The sequence below is a fragment of the Zootoca vivipara genome, chromosome 5, assembly GCF_963506605.1.
Source record: "Zootoca vivipara chromosome 5, rZooViv1.1, whole genome shotgun sequence".
NCBI lineage: Eukaryota > Metazoa > Chordata > Lepidosauria > Squamata > Lacertidae > Zootoca > Zootoca vivipara.
Window position 1 is genome coordinate 44,972,635 of NC_083280.1, and position 23,481 is coordinate 44,996,115.

The following is a 23,481-nucleotide window of genomic DNA, read 5'->3' on the forward strand; positions in this document are numbered from 1 at the left end:
TCTGCACCTCCTCAGTCACTGGAGGCCTCTCTTGCCAAAAACCAAGGTTGCTTCAGAGGCAGGTGCATTGAGACACAGGGCGCATAAAGACAGCCTGCATTCTCTCCAACCAAGAAATGCTGTGATTGTCACCGGCAATGGAAGGGACGGAAGATGCTTGGGTGAGTGTTTGGGTCATGGAGATTCAGGAAGTGAATTGAATGGAGTCGGCTGTGGGAGCTGTGCAGCGTGTGCTGAGAAGCAGAACAAGGATTCATGTTGGGCGTGTGAATGAGCATCTTACTCTAGTTAGAGCAACTGCCTTTTTAATCTTGCCTATCCTTTACTAATACTGTAATGCCAATATGTCTGATGGTCCTGGACCTATCAAAAGATCCCGCCGCGGTGGCGGGAGGCCGAACCCCCCCAAAAGGACCCTGCGCGCTCCTCTGCTCAGCTTTCAATCTGCTGCCCCTTTAAATGTATTTGATACCGGTAGTTGGCGGATTCTCTCGCTTTGCCCAACAGTTTCCGCCACACTTAACATGGCCGCCTCGCGGCTCCTTTCATTGGCCGACGCCCAAGAGGGCGGAACCTACGCCTCATGTCTTCTGCTTCTGCGGCGGTCTTTTAAAGAGCAGCGGAGGCGCCCAATGAAAGAAAAGAAGGCCCTCCTCCTGCCCAATGGGGAGCATGCCGTGGGCGGGGTAAGCCTCCCGGGGTACAGCAGTTCACGGGTCAGACTCCACAGTCGCCGGGTGAAGTGAGCTGGGGAGCGGGGGGTGGGGTGGGGGGATGGAGAGGAGGCTCCTCGGTGCAATGGCTCTGCTCCTCTTCCAGGCCTTGCCCGAGGGGCTCCCGGCCAGCGTGGAGCCCGCGCAGGTAGGAAGGAAGGGGCGAGGAGGAGGGGCCAAAGGGTGGGGAGGGAGGACTCCGGGGTTCGGGCCTCTGAGGTGAGGCGAGTGAAGGGCAGGGCGTGGAAGCCCAAAGGGGGTTGCGGAAGGAGCTGCAGAGAGGCCTCTGCCTCCGCTGCGGGAGGGCTTGAGGGTAGGTCCGGGGTCAGCTGCTCAGAAAGGCCCGCGAGGCGAAGGGAGCGCAAAACGGAGGGCTTGAGGGAGATGAAGGAGCACTCGTGTTGGAAAGGCTGGTGGGGTCATTTGCTGTGGCAAAGTGTGTAATACTTGGGATGTTGTGCTTCTCGCAGTAGAAAATGTCTGGCACATTAAGCCTCTCCTGGGCAAAACGAAATGTGCGTGTTAAGTTGTCATTCCTGATTTCATACATTTGTTTCCCTGAGTGTACAAGTGCAACTAGGGTTCACCCTCTGGCACTCTGTGGGCTGTTTATATCATGTGGAGGTTTTGCACTTTGGTTCACATACATGTACTGTATATACAACACACACACAGCCTCTCTTGTGAAGGATGTACAGGCATAGATAGCATTGCTTGCCACTATAGGGTGCAAGGCTCAGTCCGTATTCAGCTGATCTTACCGTTTACTGTATTTTGAAGGGCTAACCTGCAGCTAATAGACAGTGTCCTTAAGGTGGTGTGTATTCTGTGTGGTTGAGTATAAAGTATGGCATGAAAAGTGGTCCTGAGTAAGAAAAGTGTCATGTGTGAAGCAGTCCTAATTCCAGAATGCTAACTGTTCACATGTGTGGCAGCCAAATATATAGTGGCATCTTTTAAAACAGCAGTCAAACTTGCCATAGATAAGAGTTTTCATCAGATGTAACAAGTATGTAAGCCAAACAGGATAGTTTTTTCCCGGAAGAATGAATGGATGCAACTCAAACTTTGTAAATGGAAACCTACAGAAACTAGTGGGCGAACATTGTGTTCTCCCTAGGCATTTTATCTCTGACCTTAAGGTCGCTAAACTTAAAGTCTAGGACACAGAATTAGAGGCTACATAATGAGTGTCCAAATTTTTAATGAGTGCTCTCTCGTGGTCAAAATAAATGATTATCGCACAAAGGGTAATTTATCTCAAATACTGTTTTAGTGTTTCTCCTCCTATATTCTGCTAAATGCAGTTTATGTTTTTCCCCACTTTAGGAATTTGGGTTTTTTGCATGTTACTTGCTGAAGTAGTTTCTTTTACCCTTTTGTTTTTTTGTTTTCATATGTAGTGTTTATTTTCACTTGTAATAAACTGGTTTTGAAGATACCACAGAGTGCTCTTTTTTGCAAACATATCTCTGGGAAAGAGTGGAACTTTTTTTGGAAAAGGAGGAGAAGAAGGGATTGGCATTATTAGAGAGAGTTCAAAAATCTGAAACAGGGAGGTGGTTTTGTGAAAGAGGCATTTATTTTGTATATGGATTTTGGAAGGCAATTCTCTTATGGAGGAGCTGAATTGTAATCTTTACCATATCAAAGAGGTAAGGGGATTGATGGTCATAGGAGCAAGGCATGTTCAGCTTCATTTGCTTTTGTTAATGTTGTTACCAGTAATTTCATCATATGGGAATGTTGTATATGTGTTTTCTTTTTGTGCTGACTTCCTGTATTTGCATAAACATACTGGGTTTAAATTTGCTTGAACATGCTTTTACCATTCTATCTTTTCAGTTTCAGTGAACAAATAGTTTATGCCATAAACTTTTGGGGCATTACAAATCTTACAGATTTTGCTAAAGTATGTGGAAAGTTTATATGTATGTCCTGATCAAGGGAAGTAATAGTCTGGCTCTAGTCTGCTTTGGTCAGACCACACCTGAAATGCTGTGTCCAGTTCTGGGCACCACAATTGATAAGAAAGATATTGACAAGCTGCAATGTCTGCATAGGAGGGCAGCCAAGGTGATAAAGGGTCTGAAAGCCAAGCCTTAGGAATGGTTGAGGAAGTTGGGTATGTTCAACCTGGTAAAGAGGAGACTGAGAGGATATGTGATAGCCATCTTCAAATATCTAAAGGGCTAACATATGTCAGATGGAGCAAGCTTGTTTTCTTCTGCTCGGGGTGGGGGGTGGGTGGGATTCAAACCAATGGATTCAATTTATAATAAAGGGAGTCTCTGACTAAACATCAGGAAGAAATTTCTGGCAGTAAGAGCTGTTTGACAGTGGAACAGATTCCCATGAGAGGCTATATTCTGGAAGTAATGAAGGACCCCAAGGTATTCCTGGAGAGATTGTCCTAGATGCTATATGAGGGATACAGAGAGGAGGGCTGTTAGGGCAGTTTCTAGGAAGGATGATTGCAGGGTTTTTTTTTCTCTTGTTATTCTTGACCAGTTAGATATTTGAGGTTCTTTGTTTTAGGTAAAAAAAAATTCCTTCAGTAGCACCTTAAAGACCAACTAAGTTTTTATTTTGGTATCAGCTTTCGTGTGCATGCACACTTCATCAGATACACTGAAACAGGTGTTTAACACCTTTGCTGCGTGTCATAGCATTACAGTACTTGAGCACAGACACCTGCCATGTTGTTTTATTATTTACAAAGCACCTAAAATCGCTAAATACTGTATAAAAATGAAAAGTAACGCAGGCCTTTGCATAAGCTCACATTCTACAATCACATTTGTAGAGTCTTACCAACATGTAAGTTCTTGTTTTGAATTGCTGTTTTAGTTTGTTGGAACTTAGCTTAGAGGGGAATGTTCAGAGCCTTGAGTCTTTTGGATGAAATACATACAGTAGGTTCTAGGTAACAGGATGAAAACTGCCTGTCCTGAATAATCGCTCTTTGATGTTTGTTATGATGCGGTAAAACATATGCAAAGGGGGAAGAGAGGCAGCCCACTGCCAAACACTATAACTTTTGTGAGAGAAGTGCCTTGAAAAACATTCACACAGGACTTAGGCTGGGGTCTGTCCTGTTGCTAACAATTTGGGAACAATTTGGGAACAAAGCTCAAGTCAGTATAGTTGGAGGGTGTAGGAAGCTGGAGAGCCAAAGTGGGGACATATTCCTAGAGGCAGCAATATGGTGGGGGTGCAGCAGGTAGAGCTTCCATTGAGGTATGTGATGAAGGATGAATGGATGGGAGAGAAACAGGAGTTCTGTGTTGTTGGTAGGAAACTTTAACAGCTTGAGGCCAGTTTACTTGAAGGACATCCTTACACCATACACTCAGCCACTTCAATCCATGGAACCTGTACTTTTGCAAGTGCCACATTATGTTTGTTCTACGCTTGTAAATAATTGATCTTTTAGTGTGGCAGCTCTTGCACTCTGGAATTACCTGTCCATTGACATTAGGCAGACACCTTCACTGTATTCTTTTCAGCATGTGCTAAAAACTCTCCTGTTTAGGGAAGTCTAGCCAGACAGGTGAAATTAACCTGTATTTAAGCCTGTAATTTTAGCTTATAATGTATAATTTTAACTGCTGATTTTACTCATTTTCAGATTCTTTAAACTTGTTCTTAACTTTGAGTTTTATTATTATTATTATTAATAATAAATTATTTTTCTTTTTCTTTTAGATGTTAGTCACTTGTTACCCAAAAGTCTCTAACTGACTTACAACACTGTTAAAAACACAAATAAATATACCAGAAAACAGAACAAAAAACAACAAAATGTATATTTTTTGTAAATTGGTTGGAGGTTCCATATACAATTAAGCAGTATATAAATTTGATTAGATAGATAAATAAAAGGTGTGGACAGAGAAGCAAAGGCCCTGGGGAGGCATAGAGATTGTTCTTGTTTGTGCATGTAGCTAAATTTCACATGCTGGAACTGAAATTTCATTTGTAATAATAATAGTTATTATTATTTCGATATTTTTGTACCCAACCCTTCTTCCAATCTGGAGCAGAAGGTGCCTTTATGTAGTAAATCATTAAAATAAGCATGTAAATTAAACATAACTGTAAAATCATTACATTGTACAGTGCTAAAAAGTGGTGTGTGCACTGTACCCCAATGTAAAACAGATTTCAGATAAAAAACCTGGTTAAAGATAATTTTCAAATGGTGCTTAAACACGTCAACTGCAGGGTTTCAAGCCTCATAGAATATACTGTTGAAAGAGACTACTTCACATTCATTCTAAAGAGCCAGAATCTACTGTAGTTCAACTTTTGATACTTTCTGAACATGGTTTTGCCATTGTAATGGAAACTGCAGTTGTCTATTTGATGTGGAGATGTACAGTGGTCAGACTCTTTAGATTATCTGGAAGTGCAAATCTGCAAGCACAAAGAGCAACACATGTTAGATTTGATTCAAATTTATTTGCCTTTTTCTCCATGTTCCTTTTTATGGAGGTCGGTGCAGTTTAAGTAGATGACCTTAGTATTGCAATAAATAAGACTTTAGTAAGGCAATAAGTGTTGCGAGTAGCGTAAGCTGGATTCAGAAGGAATGCTTCAGCTGTGGTTGATATTAGAACAATGCAGAGGAAACTACTGATTTCATACAGTTCTAAAGAGGTAGAAAGAAGTTATATGTTTGTAATAATTATCTGACTATGAATTTGTAAACAGAAAAAAAGTTTGGGATATGTTGGTAAAGTATTGACAAAAAACATTGTAATAGGAGTGGGAAAAGGAATGCATGTAGATTGGGATTTTATAGTGGGTAACACCACAAAACTATGTTCCATGCTGGATGTGGCGATGGAAGAAAATATGCTCTTTAATGTGTTTCTTGGAGAAAAGAGGAGCATGTAAAACACAACTTTCCATAACCTCAATAAGACTGGATTGCAGTGTGGCAGCAATTCATAGTACTGACTGAGTGCTACTTCCTCAGGAATGGCTTGGGAGGACAACTGATGTTCTAATATGGAAACTTGAGCTCTAGCCTAGTAGCAACTACCGGTACCTTTGTTGTAGTGTGCATGTGCTGACCAGCGGCAGTTGCCATGAACTCTTGGTGGATGTGCCAGATGTATGTGAAACTTTGGCCCCTTTCTGCAGCTTTCTAAGAGCAATTTGGCATGGAGGAGCAGAGCTCATCAAACATGTTCAGTGCATAGTAAGATCTCATGGTGAGTAAGACAAAGTAAGAGACTTGAAAATCTTTCAAATTAAGTCATAGAAGTTCATTTAAGTTTGTGACTATAGCATCTTCTTCTGTCTGCTTTTGCATTCTTGCATGTAGGGTTGATGAAAGCTCTGGGGCACTAATTTCAAAACTTATTAGGAGTTCTGTATGTGGCAGTTCCATGACATTTTGGCTGAGTCCATCTTTACCTGTTTCCTTGTAGTATGATTTTGCAAAAACTAAATGCCTTTATGTTTTTCTCTCATACTTGTAAAATAAAGCATTAGTGTTAACTGGGTATTCCCCTTTCTCTTGATATCTCTCCAGACATTTTGTGTTGGAGTTAATTCACCTATAACTAATGTGGTTTTCTGATAAGCTGTTATCAGTAGCTAAGAATTCAACATTTTAACTTTTATGTAAGCCTGCATTCCAGCCAAGATAATCCTCCCTTTGACTAGCAGCAATAGTTCCCAGTTCTTTTGATCATGCCTCATCTTGTGAGCCAAAGCAGGGTCAAAACAAGTCAATCTTGAAGCACCAGGAACCAGCAGGTGGCATTCTTACCTCAAACTGAATGCTGAATGTAGTAGTTTTGTCTGATGTTGGGGAATCATATGCCGGTTTCTTTCCCAGCTATTTATTAGAAGTTGCTTTCTGAGAAGCAATGAGACTAGCCGCCATTTACTGAAGAAAATTATACAGTGGAACCTTTTGTTACGACACGTACTGTCCTCCTTGAGAACGCTTCTGGTTACGAGCTCTGCTTACCTGGAAGTAGATGCTCCCGGTTGCGAATTTTGCCCCGGGATGCTAGCAGAAGTCGCGCGCTGGCGGGAGGCGCCATTAGCAAAAGGCGCCTCATGTTAAGAACGGTTTCGACTTAAGAACGGACCTCTGGAACGAGTTAAGTTTGTAACCGGAGGTACCACTGTACCCTTCAGTGTTGCTGTTCTCAGTGCAGCTAACAAATCCTATGAGAATGAAAAGCAACTGTCCATCTGGTGTATAAGTGGAAGTCAGTGCAAGGGCTCCCTTTAATACAAGAGGGCTCTCCTCCTTCCATGTGCCTCCCTCCATCTCCCAAATCTGGTTCAGGAAAACTCCCAGAACAGCATGCAGAGAGAGGGAATCATTCCACCTGGCAGGCAGAAAGCTTGCACTGATTGGGAACGATCAGAATAATCTGATGTTGATTTCATCCCAATAAAATCAGTAGATTGACAAGACACGGTATCACAGCCAGGCCTTTTAAATGTTGTGGGATCAGAGGGTTATTGTTTTGTTTCTGTTATATCTATTTATTTTGTTTTTCTATATTGTATTTTTATCTTGTTAACCGCCCTGAGATCTTCGGATGAAGGATGGTATATTATCATTTATTAATATAAGATACGGAAAAGTCTTTGCCCTGATACCAAAGGGGCTTGAGTGGATTCTAGGCACACCATCTTTATTCCTATTGTGGCACTAATCCTAGTCCAGCATTAGTAGTTTGAAAACTGAACAAGTTGTTTAATGGACAAAAAGGGAAGAAAACGAAGGCATGGGGAAAGGCCTGTTTGCTTCCTCTTAGAAAGTTTCTTCTAGTGACTAGTTACTCCCAAACAAATCAATACAGGTATGGTGTTGAAATTATCCATATAGTATTGCAAGTAGCTTCATGCCAAAGGAAAATTTTCACTTTTTTTAAAAAAAAAAGCTGCATAAGTGCAGGTATGTTTATTGTCCTTTAAGGAAAGTCTGGTGTGTGTGTGTGTGTGTTTAATAGTTTCATACATGCTCTACAGTTAGATTGTGCTATTTCTCATGCGCACTCTCCAGTATTTGTCTGTGACAATCACTCAAATGTAAAGACACTTGCAGCTGGTCATGCTTCTGGGACTTACTTTCAACTTTTTCAAGAGTGTGCTGTGAAAGCCTGCAAAACCAGTTCGACCCAATACCAAACTTGGATGCTCAAATGAGTTTATGTGCTGCAGACATTGGTTCATGTAGTATCAACTGACATAAAAAAATAAGAATGCTGAGATGGTAATCATGCTGCTGTGTCTTATATTGCAGAATGTTCCCATAATGTATATGGGTCCTGGAGTAATAGATATCACCACATTGTTTATCTCTTTCACCATATGTATTTGCAGAATTATATTTACTGTATTGGAAAATGCTCAATTTATTTTTACAGTATATACTCTCCCATTCTGGAGTAATGGGGCATCTCTCATGATTTTATAGCAGCATTACAAAAGACTTGATTCATGTGAACAGTGGATTTGAAATCATCCATAATGTTTACTACAACAGGTCTGTATTAATATTTTGCTGTTCTGGAATGTGACTAAAGTGTTTTTATGTTTAGTCCATAGTGTCTCAGTGCTTTATTCTCTTTGATCATAGATTGAGATTAAATGCCAGTATTACTGGTTGTTGTTGCTGTAGGGCTGCTGAGATCAGGAGTTCTGTAATTCTGTGCCTCACGGTCTCAAACTCTAGACAGACTTGCTTCATTTGGATTATCCATTTTGCTTGTACAATTTGGGGCTTGTTCAGAATTTACAATTTGGTCTGGGATTAGGAGAAAGATTTGGATTTGGTATACAGTATTGTAGAAGGGAAGTTGGTATGTTGTAGAAGGTCAGGGATCTGTGGGAAAGAATTTGAGGACATATTGAAGGGTGGGGTGTAAAACGAAGTAATTTGCAAGATTCTGTACATACAACCTTATGAATTGTAGAAACAGAGTTTTCTAGACTCCCTGGCTGAGAGAATTGAAGCTTGGAATAAGACTGTTCAAGCTCTAGTGTTAAGAAATCTGTTCTGTTTCATTTTACTAATATGCAAGATAAATGAGTGTTTTTCAGTTTTTCATATGGCAACAGCTGTTTCAGTTTGATTTCCCCAAGACATGAGCGTAACTGTGGTTTGAAGCAAGGCCCCGATGTACAAAGTACAGAGTACAGGTCTACTGGCCTTGTACTTTGCCTTGCTTAAACAGTCTTGATCTGGATGAAATAGAGGTCACTTGAAGGCACACTGAATTGTGAAAAGTTTGCTTCTGAGTTCTTCTAGACTGAGAAACAGTAAAACTTGTGAGGTGGTGTGTTGTTTGATAAGAGATTGAGTGTTGGGGGGGGGAGGGAGGCTTGTTTTATTTCATTGTACACAGGTTGTACAATGACAATAAAGATATTATTATTATTATTAGTGCAGGATTTCTTTGCTAAAGACTCCTGTCCTGTTCACAAAACTCAAGTTCTCAGGATTCTTTGGCTAGCAGTCATGGCAATTTAAACAGATTTGAAGGTACAGTAGATTGATTTTGTGGTGTAGACACCCCTTAGCAGATACCGGTATGCTCTATATACTTCAGTGTAGCAAGCTTAATTTTATAGAGAGAGAACTTTTACATGTCTGGAAGGGTCCCAGGGACATAGTGCTCTACTGTAAACAAAAATAAGCATCCCACAGTGCTTTTAAGATCTAATTTGTATGGTCAGCGATTGGACAGCATGTGGTATGTCTTGCATAAAGTAGTAATAAAATCAAGAGTGAAAAATCTTTTTCCTCACAGCAGCTCATGTGTAACCTGATCCTGAAGGCCCATCAGAAAGATAAATTTCTTAGCTCATCAGGTTCTACAATTATAAAAGAGAGAGAGACTTTAAACCAGGCATAGGCAACCTTGGCTCGCCAGATGTTTTGGAACTACAACTCCCATGATCCCTAGCTAACAGGGCCAGTGGTCAGGGATCATGGGAGTTGTAGTTCCAAAACATCTGGAGGGCCAAGTTTGCCTATGCTTGCTTTAAACCAACAGGTTAAATTAGGCCACGGAATGAGAGCAAGTTTACTTAAACTGATAGTGTTATATTTGTACAGTATTTATGTTGGACTGACACAACCTCATCAAGCTGTTTTTATCTTCATTCTGGACATTTTTAAGGCCCAAGACAAATTGCTATAGCTAAACAAGTTGGGACAGGGGAGGGGGAAAGCATTTTGATTATTTGCTGTTCATTTTGACTAGGGTTGCCATATGTCCAGAATTTTCCAGACATATCTGGAATACTGCAGCCGCAAGCAGTACAGCTAAATGTATGGGAAATTTCAGGTGTATGGCAGCCCATGTCGGCAGTGTCAACAACTTTTCTGTCCAGATTTTCACTTTTTGAAATATGGCAACCCTAATTTTGTTGCTTTCTATTAAGAACAAGTTTTCTTCCTAAAACAGCACTGGGAAACCTATGGCTCTCCAGGTATTGGACAGCCAACTCCCATCTACCCTAGCCAGCATGGCCCAGTGGTCAGGGATGATGGAAGTTGTAGTCCAAAAACACCTGGAGGGCTGCAGGTTCTCAAGTGGTGTCATAATAGAAAAGTGGTTTGACTACCTTAACCTCTCATTTTTAATAACCAGCTACGAAAGAGGTGACCAAAATGAATAGGATGTTATTAGAAGAAATGGTGAAACTGACACTGCATTCTTAAAGGTACAGTAGTAAAAAGAAAGTCTTGGAAGAAAGGCAGCAAAACCCATGCGGATATTAACTGTCTCTGCATGCCTTGATGGCCTCTCCTATTTACATTGTGCAGGGTAGGAAAAGAGCAGGGAGAGGATGTCATGCAGTCCCATGCTTTTTCCTAAGGTAAAGGAAATACGTACAAACTATGCATGTGCATTGCAAATTGCTTAACATTTTGTTAAGAGATTGAGTAAGGAGTCAAGTGCAAATCCTTGCAGCTTACAGTTGGGAATGACATGTCCTTTGTACTTGCTGTGATTATTAAAGTGCTGAACAATCCGTACTCTTATTCCACCACTTGCCCTCACTTGTGAAGTATCTAATCTTTATGCTGTTCAATAGAATCCTGGGATACCTATCCTATATAATAATGTCCCTGTGTCCCTGCGTCCAGTTGTCCCGTGTGTCCCTGGGGTACTGCGCATGTGCCCCAGGGATACAGGGATTGGACAGCAGAGACTGCGCGCGCGCACTCTCCCCCCCCCTGCCTCCTCCAACCGCCGCTCCCGCCGGACACTGCCTCACTGCAGGGCACGTCAGGGAAGCGAGGGTGGAGGCCGGCGAAGGCCTCCTCACAACCCTCCCTGGCCCGTGAGAGGAGCGGCGGTTGGAGGAGGCGGGGGGGAGAGTGCACGCGTCCTTCCTGTCGGCGGCTGGGGGAGAGGAAGGAAGGAGGAGAAAGCGCTCCTCCGTTCCTGTCCCCCTGCCGCCGACAGCAAGGACGGGTCCCAGGGTTCGGAGAAGCGCTGCACAAGCGCTTCTCCGAACCGTGGGATGTCTGCTTCCTGTCGGCGGCTGCGGGAGAGGAACGGAGGAGGAGAAAGCAGCGCTTTCTCCTCCTTCGTTCCTGTCCCCCTGCCGCCGACAGCAAGGACAGGTCCCAGGGTTCAGAGAAGCGCTGTGCAAGTGCTTCTCCGAACTCTGGGATGTCTGCTTCCTGTCGGCGGCTGCAGGAGAGGAACGGAGGAGGAGAAAGCAGCGCTTTCTCCTCCTCCGTTCCTGTCCCCCTGCCGCCGACAGCAATGACAGGTCCCAGGGTTCGGAGAAGCGCTGCGCAAGCGCTTCTCCGAACCCTGGGAGGTCTCCTTGCTGTCGGCGGCTGCGGGAGAGGAACGGAGGAGGAGAAAGCAGCGCTTTCTCCTCCTCCGTTCCTGTCCCCTTGCCGCCGACAGCAATGACAGGTCCCAGGGTTCGGAGAAGCGCTGCGCAAGCGCTTCTCCGAACCCCAGGATTATCTAGAGCCCGTTATTGAACGGGCTGAAATACACTAGTAACAAATGATCTCTGATTTAATTATATTTGCCAAGTCTTCTTCTTCTTTGGCGATCACTCGTAGCCGAGTAAGATTGTCTTCCATAAACACGGTTTTAACAATGGGTCTGTAAGTGACTGTGGAGGCCAATTCTGGATCCACACGTCCTTCCTCAGTGGGGACATTGGTTTCCAGGTGGGAGCTGATCACGGTGTGGATTTGCCAAGCGTGCCTTCCTCTTAGCACGTTTCTCCCTTGCGTCCTGAGATCGAGTTTCTTCAAAGCCCATGACACCTTTGGTAAAGGCTGTTCTCCAACTGGAGCGCTCACAGGCCAGTGTTTCCCAGTTGTCAGTGTTTATACTACATTTTTTTAGATTTGCCTTGAGACAGTCTTTAAACCTCTTTTGTTGACCACCAGCATTACACTTTCAATTTTTAAGTTCGGAATAGAGTAGTTGCTTTGGAAGACGATCATCAGGCATCCGCACAACATGACCAGTCCAACGTAGTTGATGTTCTCCAAGTACCGTATTTTTCCGTCTATAAGACGCTTCCATGTATAAGATGCCCCCTCTTTTGGGGGACTCAGATTTAAGAAAATGGGGGGAGATGGCCCCATGTATAAGAAAAAAACAGTCTTATACACAGAAAAATACAGTACAGTATATAGAACCATAGAATCATATTTGCCTCTCTGTTGCAGTCTGAATCCGCTTCTATTCTTTACCGGAAGAAAGTGGCAAAGGGTACTTCTGGCCATGTTTCTCACTCCTGGCTAGTTATGCGGGGAATCTGTAATGAAATTGTAAACATGAACATGGAGTTCTCTTATATGGGAGGATCAAATGACATCTGCCCACTCATGGAAATTCTGACTGTTCTCTGTCTGCCTGGTCATTCCTCCCTCCTGGCAAATCTGATGTTGTGAAATAAAAGGGCGGATCTAAATTTTTCAGGTAACAAGTACTGTATGTTTACTTCCATCCTGCTGAGCTATGAGATGCACATGGTTTGGTTTCACTTCTTGAAGGTACTACTTGTTAGCTGAATATTAGATACCAAAAAACTGAGTTGTTTACAGCTGTGATTTGTCAGATCAATTGCATATTGATGTGGAAGTATGTTGTGTAAATATTACTGGAATTTGAGATGAGCTATGAAGGATGGAGCAAGCTTGGTGTTTATTGACTGGTATTGTTGGAAAGAAAGAGCCAGTTTAGCCACTATGACAATTGTTGTTGTCTGGGTGTACTTCTTTTATTTCTCTTAGAGCAGTGAATGTATGCCTTTCACTCTTATGGAGAAAAGTAAGTTGCTGTGCTTTGGGATGTGGTTGTGGTGAAAGCAAAATATAGCCTCAATCACTTACATTATATGGTACAAAACCTTCTGATGGGTACACTTATAATGCTTGTTCACAATGTGAAAGTGCACTGGACTTCTACCTTGGGATATTTGCTTATATAAATCTTCCTGAAAAATCTTGGTGTTTCTTTGAGCATGCTGATAACTCTCTTTTGTGGGTGTGGTGCCATTTTGCTTACATAAGGATCCATATTAGAATAATTGAGTTTACTATGGAATTCCTGCGAAATACTCTGCCAGTAGAAATTCAGAAGGCACCTTCTGTTTCAACCTTTAAACACCTGCTGAAAACTTTTCTATTTTATCTGGCCTATGCAGGAAATTAAGAATACATCTTTCCATAATTATTACTTGATCTCTGCTTTTATAATTTTATATGGTTTTATGTATGACTGTTGTAAACCACTGCTTTTTAAAAAAATGAATAGTGGTATATTTTATGAATATTTTAATAAAATAAATACAGAGGAAATGATGGGGAGAATCATAGGAGCCAACTACTCCTAGGGGCTTTGGGGGCTTCAGCCCCCTCCTAAAATATTTGAGGGGGCTGGGGGCCCCCAAAGCTTATGACCATTGCCATTCAAATAGAGTGTGTGCACTGCATCGTGTGATTAGTTATGCAGGACGGGGTTTACCTACCCCCCCCAATATTTTATTCAAGTTGGCACCCCTGGGGAGAACTGAGGGCTGCTTGAATACTAGATGCCAGTTTGTACTGCAAAAGTCGAATTGCTAAGTTGAAAATGTGATATGTATGTGTCTTAAGAATGAAGGTTTATTAGGAAGAGAATTAGTGGAATAATAGTGAAATGAATGAATATCTGAAGAAGTGTATCTGAAGAAGTGTGCATGCACACGAAAGCTCATACCAAAATATAAACTTAGTTGGTCTTTAAGGTGCTACTGAAGGAATTTTTTTATTTTGAATGAATGAATGATAGCTTTGACGTTTTTGCTAGTTTGGAGTAATAGTTGTAGTATTATATCTGTGAAAGATGGCAAGTAAAATGGTTTGAAGTGTACAAATATTAGTTAATGTGGTTTTAATTGTTAAAATATGTTTTGCTATCTATGTACACAGTGATTAATATGAGGGTGAATGAGTTTTTCCTGGTGAAAGCAGCTGTTGGCTTCTTGCCTTAGATTTTGTAAAAACAAAGTAGGCAAGATTGCATGTATATATGCATGGCCCTGATCTTCAGAAGGGCATTTTACTGGTGGTGATAATGTTGGCATTTTATGCATTTATTTAAAAGCTTAATGATTGCAGAGCAGTGGATCAAAGGGTGTTAATGTTCTCTCTTGGGACAGCTGGCTGATAAAAAGGTAGTGGTCTGGACTATATCAGACTATCACTTCTTCACACTCACAGATGCAAAATATTGGAAACCATCCATGACTTGCTACTTTTTAAATTCCTCACAGCTGAGGAATACACTTGCTGATACCACTCTTGCAAAATCTTTGCCATGCATCTTGGACATGTACGGTAATTAGCTGAATATGAATACCCAGGACATTGTCTCTGTTCACGGCTAATATGCCTTCTGTTGCACTCTGTTCAGGTGAGGGACTTTGGAACTTCAGTGATTTAATAGCTATCTAGTAAGTTACCTGTAGTTAAGGAAATAAAAGTTATTTTTGTAAATTTGAGCCTGGTAGAGCATTGACAAGCTGGTTGACCACTAAATAAGCAGATAGGGACAACTTTATAATGGTTTGTATATCACAAGAGAACATTACAGAAAGGTTTGGTCAGTTCCCATTGGCTTTGATCTCAAGGCTTGGGTCCTGTGTACTTTGAAGGTCATGTTTCCTCCTTGCTGTGTGTGCCTTCCTCTCTGGGCCATGTATTTCTAGTTTAAGCAGCAATGGCATATAGGGAATTGTGTGACATGTAGGGAATTGTGTTCAGTGGCTGTCCCAAAGCTACAAAACTCTCTTCTAGTGATTGTCCAAACTTGAACCATAACATTTTCTGAAACAACGGTAAAACAATATTTGAACAGTTTTTAAAAAGTCAAGTGCACTAGAGAAATATGTTCAATGAATGATGCATACATTATGCAGCAGATAAGTATGTCCACAGTGCTTTGTACTGAACACCCATAATTTTGTGAATTCATAGTATAGGGTCGCCATATTCCAAAGAGCAAAAACCTGGAGACACACACACACACCATTGGTGCACCCCCCTCATTGCGCATCTCCATAGCTCGCCCCCTCCCTTAGGGTTGCCGGAGGCGGGGGAGGGACTGCAGGAGCTGGCGCATGAGAGAAAAAGAGAGCAACATCTGAGGGCACTGGGGAGAGCCGACCCCCGCTGCTGGCAGGAAAGGAAAGTGGCCACTCTGAGCTGCTGCTGCTTCCAGGGCACAAAAAACCACCCAGACATTTTTACATATTCTAAAAACAAACAAACCCAGACAGATATTTTTAACCCCCTAAATCCGGACATATGGCAATCCTATCATAGTAGACACTAGAACTCAGTTTTTTGCCTTTCATATTTATCCTGAGGGATCAAAAATGTTTCCTACATGCAGTACACAGGTTAGGAGGGTCAGGCCTGGGAGTCAAATATGGTCCTCCAGACATGCCTATCCAGCCCCTAGGACTCTCCTAGGCCACAAACCCTATTCTGGACCCTTCTTGAGCACTGTGGGCTAACCAAAATTGAACTGAGACTATGTTTCTTGTTTGTCTGATAGGAGGATAGAGATGCAAGTGGGGAGGTGTTTGTGAAGGTAAAATCCACTAGAATATGGTTAGAATATAGCCTCCTGTACAAAGGAAGAGTCACATACGTTCTGCCCAGTTTTGCCAATGGCCCCACCACCTGAGAAGGTTGCCAGTTTGGAAATGCTGCCCTAAGGCTGAAAAAGTTTGCCACGCCTGCATTAAGAACTTCAGAAAAAAATGCTTATAAATTTACTGTCCCAATCACCTGTTATTGGGTACATTAAAAAAAAACTTTATTACGTGATCCCAGCCAATTGAAGATCACATAGTGAATGGGATAACATCATAAAACAAATTGGATTTAAGTGTCCCTGTGGTATCCTTGGAGGTAAATAAAGCATTATTGCTCTCACTCTAGTGTCAGTCAAACCTGAATGGGTGGTTGGCAGAGATGTGCATTTAGATATGCTTGAATGTGAATTCTTATGTACATCACAGTGTGCTTCTATGTGTGAATACTTCCTTTCTTTTCACAGTCCTCTAGATTCTAGAATAGGAAGCAATACAGTACCTCAGTCTCACATGCTTAAAAAAAACCTCTCTCAAAAGTAGAGGGCAGCAAAAACATTTGCTAAATCCCCCCCTTCAATTCAGCTCTTGTTTACTAGCGATACTAAGAGGAATTGGAGAACAGTCTTTACAGCTTTGAAGACACTCGAACTCAGAATGCAAGGGGAAAACGTGGTAAGAGGAAGGCACCTCCCGCCCCAAAACCAATGCCCCCACTGTTGAAGGACGTGTGGATCCAGAATTGGCCTCCACAGTCACTTACAGACTCATTGTTAAAACCGTGTCTCGGCTACCAGTGATCGCCAAAGAAGACGAATAAAACATAAGAGGACAAGGTGACCTGTAGGTGACCTTGGAAGTGAGGGGTGGGGCTTCTGGTGAGTCAGTTGACTAGCTGTGGGCGGAGCTAGTCAGTGTTTGGAGTGCAGCGACTGAGGGGGGAGCACAAGGTGAGCTGAGCTTGAGCTGAACTTTCCAAAAACATGTAGTAATGAAGATGGGGATTCCTGTTCTTTTTAATTCAGTTCTTATTTCATGTGAAAACATGTATTTTCTTCCTTTTTAAACTTCGTAAAAATTGGCAGCTCTGGCAGAGAGCAGTTTACTACAACCCTGCAATGAAGCCCAAATCCTCTGTTAACCCTTCTGCAAGCCTGCAGTAGTGCCGGTTTGCATTTCCACCTTAAAATTTTCCAATCAGAACATCTCTCAGGTTGCAGCAAAGTCAATCTACCTAAATTTCCCCCTTGCACCCAACCCAACTCAGATCTAGCACTAAGTTGCAAACAAACTTACTTGTTTTCTGGTCATGCATGCTAACATATTATGCTTAAAGTTTTTAAAAACTACCTTCGTTTTGGAGTGGTTTTTTTGTGTGTGTGTGCGTGCGCGTGCGTGCGTGCGCGCTTACCAGCGTTATGTTCTCAATTCCGATATGCATCTACTCTTTCAAGAACAAGTCAGAGGAACAAGCAGTGAATCTCCTGTCACTGATCCCTAGCGGCTTATTGGAGGCACAAACAGCTGCCAACAAAGAGGTGACAGTGGCTGGGCATGGAATATACAACTTGGAACACAGCAAATCATATTAGTCTGTGTTTGCTTCCTTGCTCCAACCACTCTGATCATCATTTTTCTATGTTCAGCATTTTCCCCGCTTTCCCTTCAGACAGGAAAAAGAAGAGAAGGGGGGGGGAATATGATCTGAGAGAAATGATAGAAAAATGTGCTTGTAGTATTCTGCCCAAAGGCAAGCAGGCAGTCTTCACTTTGACCTTTGCCTTTTATTGTAAGCAAACTCCAGCCTTTATCTCGTTCTCTCTTATGTACATTGTCCTGATCCTGTGTTCCCTCACCATGGGTGCATTTCAAACACTGTGGGAATTTTCATAGTGAAGATGCAAGGGAGAATAAAAATCATGCCCTATTGTGCAGTAACTGTTCCTCCCTCTCCCCCTTTTTTGTTGTTGCTGTGAGTGTAATTAGAAAGGCTCTGAACAGATAAGGCTGAGGCAACTGGGTTTCTCATTGGAGTTCAAAAAGGATCACTTTGGCAAACAAAAAAACCCCACCAGCTCCATAAAGCAACAGTGAAGTGCCACTGGGCCCAGAGCTGCTGACAGATGGGTAGGAAGGGTCGGGTGGTGTTTCTTTGGGGTTGGGGCAAAGTTGTTAGGGGTTCTAGACTCTTAGCTGCCATTAAAAAAAAACTTTAAAAGTTCTTACGTGCTGTAGATCAAACTACAGTATATAAGCCAAAATGTGAAACCACCCCCCTTTCTGTGAAATGAGCGAACCTGGTTCATAGTCGCCACCTTACAAGGTTCTAGCCAATGAGTGAAGTTAGAGCTGCAATTGGCAAGTAACCATTTTGGAAGAGCTAGGAATTATTAAAGCTATGCTTTCCTGTTTCTGTCTCATTACTGCCCAGACATGGACTACAGTGGTGTGTGTGCGCTCATCATGTGAGTTGAGTGAGTTTGTGGCTTTCAGCAGCAGCATGTCTACCTGGCCGCCCACTGTTCTGTCTGTCCACATTCTTGCTCTGTGCTGGGATTATAATGAGCCCATGAATTGCACACAAGTTCCTAGTATAAAGGAATGTAGCCTATTCCATGGCTAACCATAAAGGATGACTGTAGCCCAACAAGAAAAGACAGAGATAGTACGCATATACTGTGCATTTTGTATATTTGTCTTGTCCTAGTACTTTGAGCAAAACATCTATTGCTGACAGTCCAGTTATGTAGCATTATGCCTTCTGTCTCTTGTCTCCTTTGTGCAGAAATACCAGTACTTAACGAAATGTGTTTTAAGTTTACAGTCAGTGCTAGATTCCCCCATACCTGAGCTTTTCATGCACCTCCCTACCCTTTCCAATTAAAACAAAGTTAGCTGAGGTTGTTTCTCAGGGTGTTGTTGGTTTTGAGGGAATGTTTGATTGGAAGGGGGTGTAACCTTTTCTTTTTGTTTTGTGTTTAGTTTGTTTTGGGGTATATGTAGGTCTTTCCCCTGCTTTTCATACGGGTTTTGAGCATCGTTGTGTTTCACCTGTGAAATGGGTGCATTCGTGGTGCCCATTGCAGTTTCTAAGATTTCCAAATGTGCCTTCATGCCTAAAAAGGTTGGGAACCCCAGATCATACAAAGCTAGATGGAGCAATGATTTTACTCAGTAAAAAATACCTTTCTACCTTCATATGTCTTTGTATGTGAAGTGGTAAAAGAAGGAAAGCTTTGTTACTGTTGCCTCTGTACTCAGCAGGGAGGCATAGAGATAATGTTTTTTTGGGGGGAGGGGGGAGATGCAGAGTAATAAAAAGACAATGGAAAAGAAGGGTGAGAAATTGGAGGGCACAGAGTGGATGAAGAGATTTGTGAGAGAAGGAGGGAGCCTTAAACCATCATTAAGACATCAGCACTGGGATGTGCTTTGGAATAAGTTTTCTTCCCCTTTTCAGTATTGACTAAGCTGTGTAACTGAATTTCCAGCAACTTTCAGGAGACCACTTTTTTTTTAATGGTAGATGAACTTATTGGAGTTCTTATGCAACATTTTTTTGCAACTTTGTAGAACTATTGATTTTTAAAGAGATCTGCAATAGACAAACAAACAAACAGAAAGAAACTTCCCAGTCTGGTAAATATGTATGCAATGTGTCCCGACATGGGGGAGTGGTGAGGCTTCTAGGCTGACATGTGACAGGCGAGAACAGCTGCTGATTTAAGAGAAGCACAAAAAAGATTCCTGAACTTTTAAAGTAGAGGTATAGCAAAAGTTAAATTTAGATCACTTTCTTTCATATCATCTCTATTACTTTGGAACTTGCTGTACCGCTGTACTCTATTGCTTACAAGAAGACAAACAGTTTTTGAGAAACTAGCTACCACTGGCATGAAACCTGAGAAGAGCTCTAAGGCCTAGGCGTAGAATCTCCTTTTGAACCACCTGTTTATGCTTCTGGACAGCAATATTGGGATTCCCTTTACCTCTCCTTTGTATGGGGAAGGTACCGTATTTGGACATTCCAAATTACCTTTCAAAAAAGAGTAAAAGAAGATACACAAATTCTGACAAGTTTATTACTGTATTGAATGAGCATTGCAAGAGAGCTGCCTATGAAACTGAGTGGAGCCTGGCCAGCAGATGTGAGAATCTAGTGGAGGTGTCTGTTGTCGGAGAGAGAGAATGTGTGTCCCAAGAGAGCCAAGGCTTGGGCAATGTGGAGATTTGAAAGTCAAAACCAGCACTTTGCATTAGGCTTGGAAACAAACTGGCAGTCAATGAAGATGTTTCAAAACTGTTCTCAACAGCTCATAAACAAATTGAGGCATTCTGTACCAGCTGATTTCCAGACAAATTATTAAAGTTGGACCCACACAGAACACTGAGGTCACTGGGACATGAATGGCAGTTTCTAAAATGGAAGATATATCTGGGATGCATTTTGCTAAACCTGAATGCAATAGCCAACCTAACCATCATTTTTTTTTATATAGTGTATAAAAAAACCTATGGACTCTAAGACAATCTTACTTGGCTATGAGTGATCACCAAATAATGAATACACACACACACACATTTCCCCCTTTAAAATGGCAGGATACCCTACTATATTCCAAATGGCCTTTAAAAATGACTGTTTCCAAAGACATTTGCCAGTGCAATGCAGGAGCTACAGTTAAAGACACTTTTGCTCAAATTGTCCAGAAAACCAGAGTTAATTCAGACTGGAAGAGGGTGAAAAATTAGCTTGAATTTAGCCTGTTGTTTGTTCAATTAATACTTTTCTAATATAATTGAATATAACTAAAAGTTTATCTTACAATTTTTTTAGAGCATTGAACAACCATAGTACAGTACAGTAGTCCGTAAATACCAGGTTTCCGGTGTAAGTGCTTTCTGTTTGCTAACTACTGTGCATTTTCTTCTATGCAGTAGGCCTCTTTGAGTTGTTAATCAGCAGCTGCCTGAAGCTTTTCCCCCCTCTTGCAGTGCTGCTACTGATGTCACTTCCCCCTTGGCAAACGCCTACGGAGGCTCTGCTGCTTTTGAGATTGGTCACAGGGAGGGGAGAGAGAGAGAGAAGCTGAGTGAGTGCATTCTATGTCCTGGGACCCTGTTTACTTAACATTCCCAGCCAAGGAAGCCCTGGTTTAAACAGGATTGCGGATGCAGCCTGTCCATTACAGATGAGGAAATTATTATTGTGGGATTCTAGAAATTCCTTTGTTTAAGCCCCTAGCGTGGATTATGAGAATGCAGAATGCCTTTCCTTTTGGGCCTGCGGCAGGTAACTTGTTTCTGGTTTGTTTGTTTTTTTACTAGCTAGGGTGGAGAATGTGAGATTTTGTTGGCTTAAAAGAGAAGAAAGAAAATCAGCTCTGCTTGCCTTGTGAAGTGAGCCACTCAAGTAAAATCCAATGTGATCTTTTGTCTTCCTCTGCTGTGTTTATGCTAGGGGGAAAACAAATCTATTTTACTTAACATTGAATAATGCTGCAGATAAAGGGAAGAAACTTTATTCATATTATTTGAAGCAAAAAAATTGTCCGTGTCCCCCCCCCCCTTCACTCTATTTTATGGCTTTCACTTTTGGTTTTTGTGTGCTTTAAGGACTTTTAGGGGTTTAAAGCTGATTTGTGTTTCCTGTTTGTGTTTGGCTAAGTTCTGGTTTAGAGTAAACAAGAAAGTCAACAGCTTCTAATCAGAAACTGTCAGAGCTAACGGTGCACATGCTTTTTAAACCCGTTTCTGATTTTGTGGTGTCTGTGCTGGAGTTTTAAAGTACTCATAATTTTATTACTACTAACCAACATACATACCCTGGAAAGAGTAAAGCTGCTCCCTGGTGGGCTGTAGCCGGCTTCTACCAAATTTGAATCATCTTAGTCCAGGAGCCATTTGTTCCAGGAACAACATCTGATTACTTGTACACATCACCTAGCCTATGTTATTAGGCAAATAAGTGTAGCAGATTAAGTTTGGAGGTATTGCAGGTACAGTATGTGAGCATTAAAGTTTTCTCTCTTACTTTTATTTTTTTGATGGTGAGTGTTGTCAGTTTTACTTTCCAAAAAGCACTCTAAAAAGTGAAAAACAGCTGTTTTGTTTGTAGCTACTGTACCTAGTTTATTTTTAAAAACCAAATCTTTTTTATTTGGGCTTACATAATGCTATTCAAGAATTGAGACAAGAACTACCTCTGGCGCAATGACCTTTTGCCACTGACTGCTCTGCTTACTTGAAGCGGACAGAATAAATTTAGGTTATATGTAAAGTGCTAAATAAAACTTAAGATTCGGTTATGGTTATAGTTCTATTGGAGAAGAGGAAAGTTGTGGGCTGCCAATTTAAGGGCATCAGTTTGGGGAGTTTTCATGTTAAGCCTCCAAAAAAATGTTGAAATTGAACCAATTGACCTTGTTGGAATTACGTCAGCAAAAGATGGCTACGTGTCTTTAGAAATCTTTCAGATCCATGTATATTTCCGTAAAGGAAATTTGGGTACCTTCTGGGCTTCAGTTATGTTAGCTTTGTGAAAGCTTTATTTACTGATGTAGGAAGCCACAAAGGAGGCAATCCAATTTCTGAAACCAGTTTGCTTACCTTTTCTTTGTTTCACTTGATTTTCCTCTTTGTTCCTGCTTAGTTGCTTACTGTTTGCTCCTGTCTGTGGTTCACAGGGCCAGTCTGAGTACTTGCCTTATTCCTTGCTGTCTACTTGAACTAATAGAATAGAGCTGTTTGGAAACTGCTATGTAAATGTAATAAGCTCCCTGTGCTGATTTAGCTACATATCTGCCAGTTTAGTGCATATGTTAGAAATAAAACTGATTTCTGAAGCTGTTTTAGAGCTGTAAACAATAGGATCTTATTTCAGTATGACTAGATCAAATAACTACAGTAAAGCATAGGCCCAGAAATAGTTCACAAGATACACCTTAGGCTGCTTATTATCTTTAAAGCAGCTACTGTATACTTTTTTCTTTCCTGATATTTGTCTTGGGCAAAATTTTCTAAAGTTCATCATTAACAAGTAGATGCTTGTGAAATTTAACTAAACATAATAATAATGAAGAAAATACTGTAAGTTTGAAGTTGTTATAAGAAAGCTCAGGGGAGACTTTTGGAAGTTCACTCCTTGCTCAAGGGACTCACGATCCCTCCCAAAGTCCTCTTGTTGGTCAGAGGTAAGAATCAGGATTGCAACCAAGCATAGAAAAAGCAAAGCAGCTAGGAAGCCTGATCTTTATTGGTCTGTTGAAACAGAGGTACCCCTTTCTAAAACGAGAAGAGGAAGAAGAACCCCAAACAGAAGCGTGTTACAATTTTTAAACGCTTGGACAGCGGCCACCCAACAAAAACACAACACACGGTCACAAAAATGGATGTAGAGTACAGTGGTACCTCGGTTTGCGACCGCAATCCGTTCTGCGGAGGCGGTTGCTCACCGAAGCGGTTTCTCGCTGAAGGCACGCTTCTGTGCATGCGCGAAGCGCCGATAGAGCACTTCTGCGCAGATCGCGTCTGCGCATCCGACGCTGCAGAACCCGGATGTAAACACTTCCGGGTCTGCGGTGGTCGCTCGCTGAAGTGGTCACTCACCAAGGTAGTCATAAACCAAGGTTTGACTGTACATGTAAATCAT

General features: G+C 41.8%; 1 protein-coding gene across 7 annotated transcripts in view; it reads left to right on the forward strand.

Moving 5' to 3' along the window:
* Positions 1–23,481, forward strand: part of WBP1L (WW domain binding protein 1 like) — a 56,924-nt gene continuing 33,443 nt past the window's right edge. The window contains exon 1 of one of the 7 annotated variants that reach the window (XM_035133590.2): positions 1–161. In XM_035133590.2, coding sequence (XP_034989481.1) covers positions 138–161 — 24 coding nt within the window. In that variant the 5' untranslated portion in view covers positions 1–137. The other 6 variants (XM_035133583.2, XM_035133584.2, XM_035133587.2 and 3 more) reach the window with 6 other exon arrangements.